This window comes from Cupressus sempervirens, chromosome 10 (assembly GCF_028749045.1).
Source record: "Cupressus sempervirens isolate cs-2001-9-10 chromosome 10, ASM2874904v1, whole genome shotgun sequence".
Classification (NCBI taxonomy): Eukaryota; Viridiplantae; Streptophyta; class Pinopsida; order Cupressales; family Cupressaceae; genus Cupressus; species Cupressus sempervirens.
This window is the reverse complement of record NC_143127.1, coordinates 916,774,687-916,791,381: the sequence shown is the minus strand read 5'-3', so window position 1 is coordinate 916,791,381 and position 16,695 is coordinate 916,774,687. Positions and strand designations below refer to the sequence as shown.

Here is a 16,695-nt window from a genome sequence, read left to right as displayed (position 1 = left end):
TAGATCTTTTGACAACATTGTTGGAAGCTTAAACATTAACTATCCTAAAAAATGATTATAAACATTCAAGAGAACCCATAATACTCTATTAGTGGGGTCACATCCGTGGACCATTAAATGCAATTAGGATTTAGGAGAGAGAAAGATGAAAACCCCACCATGCACCTTGTGATTATTGCACAAAAGTGGCCAACTACTCATTTGATAGGAAAAAAGAACAAAAATAAAAGAGTCTAAAATTTCAATTTTTTGGAAATAAAGAATATTCAAACTTGCAAAACTTTGTCAACTATAAATTAATTGTGTATAAACAAAACAATTTCAAGTTTGCAAAACTTTGTCAACGATATTACTCAATTCATTGAACACATATTCCTCACCCTCAAAACTTCTAAACAAGTAACCCTAAGAAAAAAGATGATGCAATTGAACTAATTATTGCTGAATTAAAAAACTTAAAACAATACCAACCCATTCCATGTGACTAATAAATAGATAAACGTATATTTTTTATCAAACAAACAAATCTCAAAACACCCAATTTTAATGGAGGGCTGTACAGGAATAGCCTTCCACCATCCAGGTTAACTTTGTAGGGGATTCAAGGGCTTAAAGCTAAGGTTTTAATATTTGAGCATTTACAGATCTCTTCGTAGAGGTCGTGGAGTGCAAAGTGGTCAAAAAGTACCATTTTAAAGTGCTCACCTAATACCTCTTATGTTCACCCCCAATAGTCACGCACCAAAAAACACCTGTGCTTGTGGTTATATGTCCTAGTAGTCATTATGAAATCCTAATAACGGTGCACAGATTGGTCAACTACTAATTAAAAAAACTAAAAGGTGATTAACTATTAGTACATATGTGATGGGCTATTAGAAGGTATCTACGACAAAACTCTATCATGATTATTGATCCCTAAGAATTAAGGGTCTCTTCTTTTTGCCTAAGGTAGATTAAGAAGGAAACCAAGAAAAATATGCCCAAATATAAATGTGGAAACTAAAAAAATAAAAACTTGGAAACTTAAAAAAAATAAAAATTGGAAACTTTGTAGCAGGTTGTACGTTCAAATGCTTTGTCCATACTTTCCAAGACTGAGATTGACACCCGTTCTTTTTCCATAACATTTAACCATTGTCCGTAGTTTTGTTTTTACCATAATGTCGATTTCAATGATTGCGTTCTAACATGTACCTGTTCAATTTTTCAGGAAAAATTCAGACTGTTATCATATTGGGTTGAGACCAAGGCAACGTCAATTTTATAAACAGTGGTCTAACATATACCAATTCAATTATTCAAGTAAAATTCATAACGTTATCATATTTTAGTTGAGGTTAAGGCAAGCTGTCAAATCTCAACTAATCTTGTTCCTTTTCCCCTGCTATTCCAACACTATAAATCTGTCCCACAAACATCATGCGCTCACAAAAACTATCAATTCTAACCAAAGACATTCCATTTTAATCTGTTTAGCGCAGTTGAGTGGTTGCCTAGTCAAAGGACTCTCTCACACTGTTTCATTTCACTTTCATTTCAGGTACATTTCCTCTTCGTCTTCATGCCTTAACTCATCTTTTCTCCTATCTTCATGATTTGTTTCACTCTATTTTTATCCTTCCTTCATGTAAACACCAGGGCTACTGTACTAAGTTCTTATCTCCTCTTAATGTTTTTTTTTTTTTTGCGTTAAAATCTTGTACCCATTGGCCAATTTGTTGCAAGCCTTGTGACTGGATTGCAGGATCTTCTTATATAGGCTATCTGTAAGAGCTCGTAAGGACAAAGAGAGACAATGGTTGGGGGAAAAGGCGCCAAAGGGCTGATCAATGAAAAATCTTATTCCTCTGCATCTGCTAAGAATAGTACTAATGATGACAAGGCTGATAAGAAGAAGCCCATCTCTCGCTCATCTCGTGCGGGCCTCCAGGTTTCTACTTTGTTTTCAATCCTTTTCACGCTGCTAGTGATTAGTTTTAGTACATCTATTGAGCCTTTTGCTATAAGAATGCATGGGCTGAAGTTAATAGTTCTTGCGTTAAAGATCCATCTTTTTTCTTTATGGCTTCCGCAAGCCTTTCTTGATTCATTGTATAGCCCTAGATTTCCCAAGTGGGTTTTACTTGTTTGAAACGCCATTGTATGATTATGTGTTCTTCTTGGAGGGACTCTAATCACACCCACCAAAGGTGGTGCCCTTTTTTCACATGAGTAATGGTTACCATTCTTGGAAACAAAGTTTGAATTTTCAAAACTGCATATGATAAGTCTTCCTTGTTTGGATTTGTACACTTCTAATCTTGGTTGTAAGCATGCATACAAGATGTTAATAATAACAGTATCGGAACACATATTTCCCTTATAGACTATACATTCACTCTTTTTTCAGTAAGTTTTCTCTCAGACGGACGACCTTCTTTGTTGATCAAGTTTGTTTTACGAGTCTACTTTCTGCCACCCCGATAGAGGTGAGCAGCTTTGGGACTACAGGCATTTTCGTATGGATTCTTACTTTTTATTTGGAAACTCTAATTCTAGATTCAATGTTGCTTGGCATGCAGAGTGGCGATTCAGTCATGACTAAAATGTTTCAAATTAGTAAGTGTTGTACGAGTTTATGTACAAGTTTAGTTCCTTCACATTCAATCCGCCATCATAAAGAAGAAAACAAGAAAAAAGAACAGAATTCAGAAGGGTGGTAAGCTCAAATCAAAGGGTTTACTCCAATTTGTTGTATGTTTGACCTTTGCTGAGATTCACGGTTTGAATTGACACGATAGTTTCTGCCCTTCTCAAAAATACTTTTCCTCACTTCGGAATGTAATTTCTTTATATTTGGATTAGGGAAAAAACATATCATCTTGGTTTCCCTGTTTGTAGTCTTAATATATGCCACCCTTATGGTGGCACTTTGTGCCCTGTTACTAGAAAAATAAACAAAGATCTCAATCCGTGTCATTCTTTCCTTGGTTGTTGATATTGAGATGATTTGATTTGTAGCCAGGTAGAGCAACAGCTCCTTTGTCTTAAACGCGTTTACAACTGGAAGCCAATGCTGATGTTTTTCTATGCACATTTTCATCTGGGTTCACCTTTTATTTTGATTAAAAGGGAAATAAATGGGAAGAGCCTGGAACCAACAACAAATTAGTAAAGGTGAAAGAAAAAAATTGGCGAAAGTTAGTTGGCACAAAAGAAGAGAGACGGAAACCAACAAAAACTGGGTTCACCTTTTATTGTGGGGAGACATCCTAAGAATTGAGACATCTTAAGAATTTTGTCAGGAGAAGTTACTTTATCTGATAACAGAACTTGTAATATCATTCTGCAGATTATCAAATCACCCATTAGATAGTTTGGCGAGGAAAAATTTAAACTTAAAAAAAAATCAATTTTGACTGTTTAACATTTTTTTGTCTAAAAATAACACTGTAATTTATTGTCTTTAAGCCGTCGGTTCAAAGAACATTAGCTTAAATCCTTTTATCTTCTCTTATGACCTTGCAAATATGAAACATCATTGTTAGAAAGATCCTAAGTAACAGCATCAAGAGAACAATCGGTATGTTTCAATTTGATCAGAAGCACCCGTTCTCTCTCAATGTAACTGAATTGCTTTTCTATAGTTGGAGAACAATTCTCAGATCTTGATTTTGAGCAATAACCAAATTAATTCTAGAGCATCACCATCACAACCAAGACCATTCTTTAGCACCTAGAAGATCATGGCTTTGCCTGTCTTTATTTATAAAAGGCTCTGGCTCAGGGCCCCAACCTTCATTCTTCAGTTAGTTGATGAATTTTCTTGGTTATGGTGGCAATTTCTCTAGAAAATGCTCATGTAAGTCAGATTTTACCGAGGAAGCACAGAAGATCTTGGGAACAAATAGCCATGTTTTTATTTATTTCTGCAAGTTAGGTAAAGTAGATGAAACCAGCAAGCTCATTTATCTCTGGTACTGTTTATGCAAATCAAGCGCATGCTGTCTATAGATATTGGTTAAATACTACAGAAAAATTGTGTACATGCTATCTATATATATTGGTTAAATGCTTCAGTTCTAGCTGACAAATTGATTTGGGAGATTGGTGACTATTAGATGGTTATAATTCTCATTCTCTATGGCAGTGAATTGTGATTCTAGGAACAGCCAGATTGTATTGTTCTTAGGGAGAAGTTTTGTGGACCTTTTTCAAGAGGTTAAAAACTGGCTGGTGATATACTATGTAAAGATTGGCTAGTAATATTATATGCCAAAGTTGTTCTAGGCTTTTGATGTTTCCTCGTTGATTGAGATGTCAACCCCATGAAAATCATATTTGCCATATGAACTTACAAGATATTCTTTTATCTGTTAGAAAAATTCGTATAACCTAAGTTACCAATGCTGATTCTGATGCTGATGTGGGTGTGGGGTGGTGATGCGCGGATTTTTTTTTTCTTTTCTAGAATTTGGATGCGTAGATCAAAAAATCTATTGATAGTATATTGTATATATGTACTAAGATTTATGTATGCAAAGAAATGCAAGAAATATACAAAAATAAACTATTCCATAGCATGATGCTTCACCATTGATAGTTCAACTTCAATTTCACTAATCAAATTCAGTCATTCAGGATCATAAGGATTCTCAAAAAAATCCACATTCTCATCATCATCAATTAAATACATGTTAAAATTGACATCTAATAGGCATTTTGGCTGCGGGTGCTTTCTAGCTGGGCCCAGAGGCTTCCCCGATTCTCCTAGGAAGCACATCCTAGACCTGTGGATTCTTGCTGGATGTGCTGCAGTGCATCCACCAAAAACAACAGTCCCAGGATGCGCTTTCAGGGACAATCCGTGCAACATCCTAACATACCCAAGCATCTGGACGCATCAGAACCGGCATAAGGCCATTTCAACAGAGAATCGGTAACTAAGCATATAGCCATGCATACACTTATGTATTTTAGAAATCAATTTAGGTAAAGTAGATGAAACCAGCAAAGTTCGGTAATCTTCCGGTATTGTTTATGTAAACTATGTACATGCTGTCTATAGATATTGTTTAATGTACATGCTATTAAATACTTCAGTTCTAGCTGACAAATTGATTTGGGAGATTAGTGACTATTAGATGATTATAATTCTCATTCTCTTTAGCAGTGAATTTTGTAATTCTAGGAATAGCCAGATTGTATTGTTCTTAGGGAGTACCAAAAAGAACCATTTCTGAAAAATTATAAAGGTTAATGGTTGAATCAATTATAAGTTGCTTAAAAGAAATTAAGATAAGCGATTTGAGGTTTTGTAGAACTTCAAGAAATAAAAATTCCAGCTAGTAATATAATATGTCAAAGTTGTTCTAGGCTCCTGAGGCTTCTTTGTTGATTGAGATATAAAACCCCTGAAGATCATATTTGTCATATGAATTTTCAAGGTATTATCTTATCTGGAAGAATTTTTTTGTATAATCTTTACATGGGCTGATGTATTTTATGAATCAATTCAAAATGGTACTAATGGAAGGTTTTTATCGGGACAGCTTAAATATCAAATTCTAAGATTTGATTTTTAGATAAGAAGTGTTAAATAGTCAAAGTTGATTTATTTTTTAAACTTAATTTTTCCCTTAATATATAATGTTTAAGGCTAACCATTTTTATGAATCAATCCATGTCCCAATGTCTCACCTATTGTTGGATAAGATAACCTTTCTGTAATTAATTTTTCAACCTGTTAATTTCCTTTCCCCTGCTTTGTGCTGCTCCAAGCAGCATCTCTCAAGCTACTAGTGTGCTCTTGTATAGTTTTTTGAAGATGCAGACTTGCATACTTACTCATCGCCTTCAGCACACTTAAATAAAATGGGAGGATTTCTGAGAAAGAATGAATTCAATATTCAGTTCTTTGTGGTGATTGGATTGGAAGCATATTACCCTTTTTTTATTATAAATTTATATTTGGGTTTAAGGGGTTAAAGTATTGAGTATTATTATGAAAATCTAAGGTCAAATTCCAAATGGAATTATTCAATATAAAATCCTAAATTGACTCTGATTGATATATAAATAAAAGCGTCTGATTGTTGTTAATTTGATATTGATAACTTATGAACAAGATATTCATAAACTATTATTAATATATAGAGATAGCTATTGAGGTATTAATTGGGCTCCTATGCTTCATCTTAATTTCGTTGTGTTTTTGGTGATGCAGTTTCCTGTTGGGCGTATCCACCGGCTGTTGAAATCACGAGTGACTGCAAATGGGAGGGTGGGGGCAACGGCAGCAGTATATTCAGCTGCCATATTGGAGTATCTGACTGCAGAGGTTCTTGAATTGGCAGGAAACGCGAGTAAAGATCTGAAGGTGAAACGAATAACTCCAAGGCACCTGCAGCTTGCAATCAGGGGAGATGAAGAGCTTGACACTCTGATAAAGGGAACCATTGCTGGTGGAGGTGTCATCCCTCACATTCACAAGTCTCTTATTAACAAGTCTACCAAGAGAGACTAACTCTTTTCTACTTGGAGTACGTAGTGAGGAACATCTCATACATGTCTCTGTTTACATCTCTTTGCACTTTCTAATCCTAATAATTGATCACAGAATGCCATTAGAAATGTTCATATCAAGTTGATGACAACTAAATTTTAGTTAAAATTAATGATTTTGAAATAATCATATATAAAATCCAGTAAGAACTAAATCAAATATGTGCTCACAAAGATTTGAATTGTTGTTTTTCACACTGTAGTTCAGTTTCACACAAGAAAGGTAATGCTAAAGTAAAAACAGAAAAAATAAGTAAAATTAAGTTTCCATCTCTCTGGAGTCATTAGTAAAAATAAGTTTCAAAAGTTAAGCTATAGTTAGTATTTTTAACACATTTTGAGATTTTTGCTCCTTTTAACAATATTAGATTTCCACAATACAGTATTTTTGTTTCTATTTTTTTGATATCAACTTTTTTACCATTGTTTTATGTCATCTTCTCTAATTGTCATGATAGATCACAGAATGTAATCCAAAATGTTAATACCAATAAAAACAAAAACAAAGCGGAAATTTTGTATTAAAGCTCTTCTTGTTTATCGCCTGCACTGCCACCAAACTCAATTCAAATGCCCAAACTGCCCGAGGTTTCACACCATATTTTTCATTGCAGTAATTTGAATGAGCTTCTATTGCCAAAACACGCAAAGGGAATATTGAATCATATATTCTTCCAAGTGCTTGTTCGGTAAAGGGAAAGAAGTGTTCAGGGCATTTCTGCAGCACTTACTCTTGCATTATATCACATCAAGTGGGGAGCTAATATCAGGATGGCTGACTGCTGGGCATTTTTTTCCAATCTTAACAACAATAGTTTCTTAAATTAAATGATCTCATATTATTGTCTACCAGTAATCAAAAAGTAGGTCAATAAAATAGAAAAATTAATGAAAGATTAATTATGAAAATTAATACTATATAATTCTATTAACTAATATAGCTTGTTCTAATGGAAACAAATTCATTATCATTGTTATCTGATTATTTTTAGTTTTTATGGAAGCTTTTCATTATCCAGTGGCTTGTTCTAATGGAAACAATGGAAACAAATTCATTATCATTGTTATCTGATTATTTTTAGGTTTTATGCAAGCTTGTCATTATCCATTGAACAACTACTTTTTAAAGATAAATTGTTTTAACTTTACCAACTTAATGTTTTTCCAATCAAATTCCTTATGACCACTTTGACAAATACTGAACTATTATAAGCAAACAAACAGTTGTTATAGTAAATGATTTATATTTGTATTCTAATATCAATGTTATTATACTATTATTAAAACAAATAATATTTGAATTACACTATTTACCGCTTCATCTTTTACTTCTTCGGCAACTGTTGCTGCATTTTTGTAGTTCTCAATGAGCCAAAACTTCAATTGGTTTATGTGCTTTAGTTTGCTGACAAAGGAAACAGAAAAACTTATTAAAGAATAGCTAGCTTATTTGCCAATATTGACTCTTGCACTTTCTTTGTATTTTTATATTTTATAATTTACCAGAACAATCAGAAAATTTAAAGAGGCTAACACATAATGTGATGTTCATAATCCATAAAACCCAAAATCTCTTATCACTATGTCATTTTGCTAAAAAACAACAACAAACAAACAGACAAGCCCAGAATGCTTTGATAAGCAATTTCACGCCATCCCGTCTAAATTCAACAGCAACACTGTCTAAACTCCACCCATGAATTTTTTATTATATTATATCTCTCTTGCTAGGTATGAGAGCAATAATTCAGCAACTCAATGAAATATTATATGAAACTAAAGTGACAGAGTCTGAAACTAAGGGTCCGTTTGGAAATAGAATGTGAGACTTCTAGAATTTCTATTGGCAACTAGGAATTGAAAATCAAAAACTTGGTTACGCTTTTTGAAGAGCATAAAAACAATAGATTGGACTATATTTTGGAGTCTGCCTTGCAACTCCAAGCTTACATAAAAATGCATCCTTCCACTTATCTTTTGAGTGAAACAAAAATAAGAATGAAGATTTGCAAAACCTTGATTTGGCTAAATAAAAAATTATAGAAATATCGATTAATTCCACAAACCAAATGAACCCTAAAGAAATAAAGAAATAATGCACTACAATAATACCTAATTATCATAGCTATATAACTTACCTTGAAGTCCTAAGAAAAAGGAGGCATTCTTTCATTATCAGAAAAAAAACAAGGGCAGATGAATCGAGTGTGCCAATTTTATCAGCTAGCACTAAAATTCATTAAATATTAATCCTAAATCTTTGTCTACTAAAACTAGCATGCATTTTGTAAGAGTGGTTAGTCAAATTTGAGGTACTTATTTTTGTTAGGTATTGAGAAATAAGAGTTATCAGTGTGAATGTAATGTAAATTTTTATTTTTTATTTTTTATAATTAAATACAATTGATTGAATTTTATTTTTATTTAAAAGTTCTTTCAACAAATCATTATGGATTTTCAACTAAAAGAGGGGTAAAATTTTGATTGAATACCAAAGAGAGCAGAACAACACAAGGAACAAAGGGAACTATAGAGCTTTATCCTAGTCCACAAGTTGAACCAGCATCTGAAATAAATTAGGGGGAAGCATCCTATGATCAATAATGTTCCAAGCTAGCCCTTACTCAGAGGCCCATTTAGCCAGACAATTAGCCACATCGTTCCACTCATGAGGGATATGCATAAAAGACACAGAATCAAGAGAATTGCATAACTGAATGATCTGTTGAATAACTAGAGCCAAATGCCAATCCACATGCACAAGGCTCTTTCTATTCAATAAATTCACAACCACCTACGAGTCAATCTCACAAATAATTCTTTTCTAGCCACGTTGACAACACTGTTCCACTGCAACCAAGATAGCCAGGGATTCCATGAGGTTATTAGTATGGTAACCCTTGTGTATAGATAACAAAAATTGAATATCACTAGAACTATCATGCCCAACTCCCCCAATACCAGTCAAACTAGGATTTCCCCAAGAAGAACCATCAGTGTTGATTTTAAGAATGCCTGCCTTAGGAGGAGACCAATGCCCCTTACGATTAACACATTGAGAGTGTTGCTTAGCTCTATTCCCAAAGCAGTGATGTTCGTTATTAAAAAATAATGAAATAAATGCTCTTGATTAAAACAAGGAAGATTTTTGAAGGGTTTAGATTCTTGTAAAAAAGAAAAAAGAAAACATATACATTAAGTATTACGAGTTCCAACAATAGATCTGCAATAATTACTATTGAAAGGAGGAACTAACAAAATATAAATATTACATAACTAATTTCTAAATGATTATTTAAAATTTTAAAGTTCCATGAAGTTCACTAATGGGAAGATGTAGGGATGGGTTTGGGGGAAAAGGGATGAAGGTGATGTAGAGCCACACCTTGGAAAACTCAGGAGGAATCAGTCACTCAACTGAGTTGCTTCAAGGGGCGTCTACAACCTTCAGGATCACACACGATATATTATAACCACCCATTGTGATTTAAACCAACTATTTTTATCATTATTTTTATTATGAAAACACAACCAGAGATACCTTAGACTCAACTCATAAGACTCCTATAACCATCCACTAGATTCAATAAACAAAACTTTGAAAATAAATCCCCCCAAAATTTCTTCTTGCTACCTCCGGATAGACCTGCACTCAGACATGAATAATTTTCGAACCAAAAAAGATTTACTCAATCCAACCATTGAGATTTGGTATAACTAGGTTTCAAACAACATATAAAATTTTTAGAGAAATCCAACGGTTCAAACTTGAGATATTGACCACGCATCAGAGTACATTTTTCTGCAAAACATTGCTTCTTTCTGTCTCTAGATAGACCCGTGAACAGACATGTATTACTTTTGAACCAGACAATATTTTCTCAATCCAACCGTTGATATTTTGTGTAACTAGGTTTCAAACAACATATAAAAATTTGAGAAAAATCTAACGGTTCAAACTTGAGATATTGACCATGCATCAGAGTACATTTTTCTGTAAAATATTGCTTCTTGTTGTCTCTAGATAGACCCGTGAACAGACATGTATAACTTTTGAACCAGATCAAAAATCTTCGATCGCTCTGGTGAAGATGGGCGTAATTAGACCTTTATTAACATATCCAAAGCTCATGAAAATCCAACGGTGCATTTTGTATATATTACCCACGCACTGAGACTGATTTCTGCAAACATACCGAATTCAACCCAAAACTAAAAACTTTTTAATCTTCTGCAAACTATCAACTTATTTCCAGTGAGAAGATAAGAAAAATCCGTTCAAAACTCAGACCATCGAAAACTTGCACAAAGACAAAATGAAAAACATTCCATATCTCTCCAAATTCGATTCGTTCTCTTACATAGCTGACTGACTCTTTTTTTAAAACTGACTTTCTTTTCCTTATTAAAGGATGTGAAACGTTTTTCTTTCTATCTAGAAAAGAAAAACGTCTTCTATCCAAAAAAAGGATAAGAATCTGAAACGTTCTTTTCCTACCAATATTAGACAGTCTAAATCAGAAATATTCCAAAAAACTGCCTACTACCTATTATTGGATTCTGACAATCATTAAACACTCCACCTACGAACTAAAAAAAAACTATTCTAATTTAAGATCCACACACCTGGTCCTAGGTGGCTATATCTGGAGAGCTTATCGAACTGCTACTCTAGGTATGCCACCACATGTAGGACGTTATTACAAACTTCAAAAACTAAAAGTATTTAAAACATAACATTAAATTTCCTATTACATTTTCAGCAATGTTGCCTCCTATAACGTTTCACTTCTCTGCCACTGCAGCACAAGGGCCTAGAGACAATAGGGAATGGTCGTGGATTGGTTGCATTGATATACAAATAGAGTTGAATAGAAATCTTCAAGATTATATATATATATATATATATATATATATATATATATATATATATATATATATATATATATATATATATATATATATATATATATATATATATATATATATATATATCACTTTTATCACAATCCATATTTCATAAGAGCATATAACTAGATACACATACCTCAATGTATAGGAACAATGCCTTGAATCTAGGGGCATTTTGATTCATTGTCTCACAATTCCCATTCTTGAGCCAACTTATCTACCCCAACCAAGAAAACAATATATTGAGCACTGCTCATATACCACTTTTATCACAATCCATATTTCATAAGAGCATATAACTAGATACACATACCTCCATGTATAGGAACAATGCCTTGAATCTAGGGGCATTTTGATTCATTGTCTCACAATTCCCATTCTTGAGCCAACTTATCTACCCCAACCAAGAAAACAATATATTGAGCATTGCTCATAAAACTCTTTCAACAAAATATCTTTGTCCAAAGCTTGGAAATCCTTTAGCTGCAAAGCTAAAATGATATCGAGATTGTTCATGGGTATAGGTCTCTAACTTCCTCTGGTGTTGTATTGCACTTCCTGATCTAGCCAGTGCTACAAGTAAGAGAAAAAAGATTGCGAGGGAATGGATGTTTAAATCCATTCTCTTCTCTTCTCTTTCCTTTCTTCAATGTAAATATAAGGCTGGAAGGTTGTTGATATGCCAATCAAATTATGAAGTGGTTTCTTGTGTATAAATATAAAACTTGCTTACACAAAATCAAAACTTTACCACTTCAAGGCACCTTTTGATAAATAGAATTGATCGTTAATTTGTGATCATGATAACACTTAAAACTTATTATATGTTTTGGACTCGAGACCTAAACTTAGCTCTTCTTCATTAGTAGTTGCCTTTAAAAGTTAAACATACATTATTTTAGAATTTATCTCTTATAAAGAAAAGGTGGTACATTTTGATTGATTTTATGTTATACTTTTGTATAGTAAAAATTTGTAATACATTTAGAGGGTTGTAGTTTGATTGGTTGACTACAATTAGTGAGAATGATGATGAGAAGCAAATTATTTTTTTGCATAGATGGAAATGTCAGGAGATGATTTAGGTGTGGTTTTTCATCCTCATCCGTTACCGTTGTTGAGGTATGAATTTTTTAAACTCCTACATTTTGTTTAATAGTCCCTTAAATCTACAAGGATTGCAAAAATGTACCAAATATTTTTCATGATTGTGACCATGTTTTTTGTTGGAGTTATTGTTTTCTCACTACTAACACCATTGTGGTATTTTTTGTAGTCACAACTCAAATTGATGAGAAAGGGGCATTATCATCTATACCCCCAAGGGTTCTTTTGGTTTTTGACATTGGTTCATGTATACACTGCACGATTGGAGATGTAAAAAATCATGAGTGACAAAAGACATATGATGAGCTTTGTGAGAATGGAAAATTGAAGGAAGATCATAAACACTTGGAGACCAAGGGTTTGATCCACATAAGTTACATTTCCCCAAGGTTTTTATGGCTGAATGGATTCAAATAGTGTCAAGTGTTAGTTTGTGGTGACTGATCATAGAAGTACTGTACATACTTCATAGTTCTTTGGTGCTTGAAAAAAAAATTTTGGGCCCTATTTTAAGATTTTGGGTTGACATGTAATTATTAATTATAACTCTAAATTGGTAAAAATACTTGTATAAAAGGGCTTAGGGTTAGGGGTTTTTCATAAGATGTGATGCGAAAATTACTTCTTGCGATAGTATTGAGCTGTAAGGGATTACAAATTGTAATCAGGTTGTAATCACTAGATCGTAATAATATTGGACTTGTTGTTTGGTGGATGTAGCCCAGGGTTTGGGTGAACCATGTTAAATCTTGGTGTCTTTTGTTCTCTTCTGTGTGATATATTGTTTTCTGATATTGTTTATATTTGCATGTAATTATTCTTTATGTCTGTGGTTAAATCCTAACATCGAGTATATGAGACTACCATGTGGCTAGATGAACTTGTAAAAATCACAAAGGATGTAATTCATATGGTGATGGGCTACCAAATAATAGAGAAGGCTAAAGCCATTAGGGAAACACCAAGAAAGAGAATTGAAGAGAAGACTATAGCAGTATGGAACAATAGAGGTTTAAAGATGGCTACTATTTTTGATCTTGAGACTAGACCTTAGGTTTGGAACCTATGTTGTGGCCTACAAGGTTTTCCAATCAAGTAGACTTAATAACATTTCATGAAGAGTAGCGGACCTTGCTTATAAAATTGTGAAGAAAGGTCTTAAGCTAGACCTAGCCATGCTATTGTTGTAACAATTTGAAGAAAACATGAGGATGATTTGGGTTGCAAAGACTAATGCATGCCAATTTGTTTCCCTACTAATATTTATGTTCTTCTATCTTCATAATTACTTTCCCACTATTGGAAATGTGGAACGGGATGTTAAGAGGTCGACTATTTATCAAATTAATGAATTTGTCAATGGTCTCGGTGAAACTTGGAAATGGTCATGGATGAATATTTTAATCAATTCAAGGATAGAATGCACAAAAGGTGATGAATACCCCTATGATTAGTTGAACAATATAGGGATGATATATGTATCTTGGTAGACATAGACACCACATTGATTAAAGTAGTGAAAGCAAGAATTGCTTGGTTGGAACCCATGGAGTATGAACTTGATATTAACTGAGCAACTAGGTCAATTAAAGCATTATTAGATCAACCCAAGGATTTGAAAGTCAAATTTTTTGGTACCTATGAGTAAGCAAAACTAAGAAGACAAAAATCGTTGGACCTAAGCTGGTTAAGAAATCAAAGAAAATGATCGACAAGCTAGAAGGTCAATTCGTTGGAGAAGAGGAAACATGAAGGTCGGTTGATGTGGCAATCGAGAGAAAAGAAGAAGATAATGATGATAAATTTGAATAAGATGTTGAGGTGGAAGTACCAAAGGCTAAAGGAGGCAAAAGAAAATAAATTTCTACACCTCAGAGTCCTAAGGCTACTTGGTTTAGGACTAGGGTTGTGAAAATTCTTAAACTTATGCAATCACAAACTAAAACTTATGAAAATAGGAAAAGTGATCAATCATCTTCCAACAAAAAGACAAAGAGGAGAAGTAAGTTAATTTTTGAGGAAGATAGTGACAAAATTGAGGCAAATGGTAGAAGCCAATTTAGAGTAGAAAGGATTAAAGTTCCCAAGACAGTTGATGAGATTGTAGATTCAATAAGGGAAACTAGATGATTAGCTGCATTTAGACACTTCAAGTATCCTACATCAGATATATTTAAAATGAAGAGTCCATTATTGATATGACGTATAATTTTGAATTTCTCACATGATTCTAGAAGACCTATACATAGAACTTGATAATAGAGAAAACCCCACGATGCCTAGTTTTGTGATTGTTGCACAAAAAATGGCTAGCTAATCATGGCAAGGAAAACAACAAAGAACAAAATGTAAAATTTTAACTTCTTGCAAACAAAGAATATTCAAGTTTACATATCTTTTTCAACTATCTTTGAAGTTTGTAAACACAGAATATCCAATTTTGCATATCTTTGTCAACTGTCTTCCATAAATGTAATGACCCCATCTTTTAGCCTTCATGTTCTCCAAAGTCTAAGTGGAGCATAAGAGGAAATTAAATTAATTTCTTATAAAGTCATTAAATAAATTAAAATGTGACTTTATATTTAATTAACTATTGTATTACAAGGGAGAAGCTTCTAGAGTGTGTATTAATTATTGGAAAGGTGGAAGCCTCTAGTAATTTAATTTTCTAGAAGCACAATTAATTATTGTATTGCAAAGGAGGAGTTTCTAGAGAGTGCATTAATTACTGGAAGGGGGAAGCTTCTAGCACTTGCAATTAATTAATGTTTTAGTTCCTTCTAGAAGGGTGAAGGAAAAGGATAAATAGGGGTGAGAGTCTCATTGTTGAGCATCCGATTTTTGTCAATGACAATTGATAAGAGCTTGGATGTGTGAGTCACATGTGTTTCTTGGCAATAGAGGACATTCATCCTCTCTTGTAACATTCTAGATGTCATTCCCTTGGGGTTTGGCCTTTGAAATACATTTATTTGTACTTGATTTTATCATTTTGAGAACTAATATAATTTTAGCATCGATTCGATCTTTAGTTTGCATAAAAAATCTATTTTAGCAGTTGGTTCAATTTTTTGGGCATTTCTAGGGTGCCCATTATAGTGGTATCAGAGCTATAACTCCCTCCATCCTGTGGAGATCTTCAGCATCTATGTTTGAGCATGCGACAAGGGCTTTATAATTTTCGCAATATCAGAGCAAGACAAAGTAGGAGTTCAGACTTGTAAAACGAATAGGGTAGTTCATCCATGTAAAGGGACATGCAATCTAGTCATATAGACATAGAGGAGATATTCTTTGAACAAGATAGTAGTATGGGTGACCAAGATGATAGGAATACCTAGATCAGGAAAATGTAATGTTCAGGTTATTGGATACATTAGAGGAGGGGCAACAGATGCAACAGGAGCAGAATAGGCGAATGGACATGATGTTGCAACTAATGGCTAGACAGATGGGCATCAATATTAATCTAGGTGATGCCAACAATAATAGAGGCAATGACAATGGAGGTTGAGGAAACATTAATGGTAATAATGGACATGACAACAATGGGAATGAGGCTGATAACTTTAGACATGTTGCATGATCAGCTCAAACAGTAAGCTCGAGACCTCTTCTACCCACCTTTCCACCTAGAGATCTAGTTCAACCAGTCAATGAATTGCAGATTACAAAGTTACAAGATCAGTTCAGGAGGGATTGGGACACTAGTGGATTGGAGTTTTAGGAAGACATTTCTCTCAGAGATTACTTGGACTTGAGGATGAGACACATGCCCAGATCAGGAGGAAGAAGTCAAAACCTTGAGCTAAGAAAGAAAGTTGGGAAACTTTCTTTACCTTATTATGATGCTTTAGGGAAGATGATTGCATGAGCTTGGGTGCAGAAAATGGATACATACTTGCAGTTGAATCTTATGCCTAAAGAGGAGGCTATAAAGTATGCGGCTATTCACTTGGATGGATCGGCACATGAGTGGTGGCACCATGGCATGGTAACCTTGGGACATAATTAAATCACATCTTACGAGGAGTTCACTAAGAAGCTCATAAAGAGATTTGATACCAGGGATCCTAAATTACAATTTAAGGAGTTGGCACAACTCAAGCAGTGAGGATCAGTTGAGAC

General features: G+C 33.8%; 1 protein-coding gene across 4 annotated transcripts; it reads left to right on the top strand.

Moving 5' to 3' along the window:
- The first annotated feature begins 1,443 nt into the window (after positions 1-1,443).
- Positions 1,444-6,621, top strand: LOC149536994 (putative histone H2A variant 3). 4 transcript variants are annotated; one of them, XM_089806704.1, is made up of 3 exons: positions 1,444-1,543; positions 1,763-1,933; positions 6,209-6,621. In XM_089806704.1, exons 2-3 carry the CDS (start codon positions 1,799-1,801, stop codon positions 6,506-6,508), a joined length of 435 nt encoding a protein of 144 aa, XP_089662830.1. In that variant the 5' UTR covers positions 1,444-1,543; positions 1,763-1,798; the 3' UTR covers positions 6,509-6,621. The 4 variants fall into 4 exon arrangements, with proteins under 4 accessions (XP_089662830.1, XP_089662829.1, XP_089662828.1 ...); XM_089806703.1 differs by having other exon boundaries at positions 1,748-1,933; XM_089806705.1 differs by lacking the exon at positions 1,444-1,543 and adding an exon at positions 1,598-1,648.
- Positions 6,622-16,695: the final 10,074 nt, after the last annotated feature.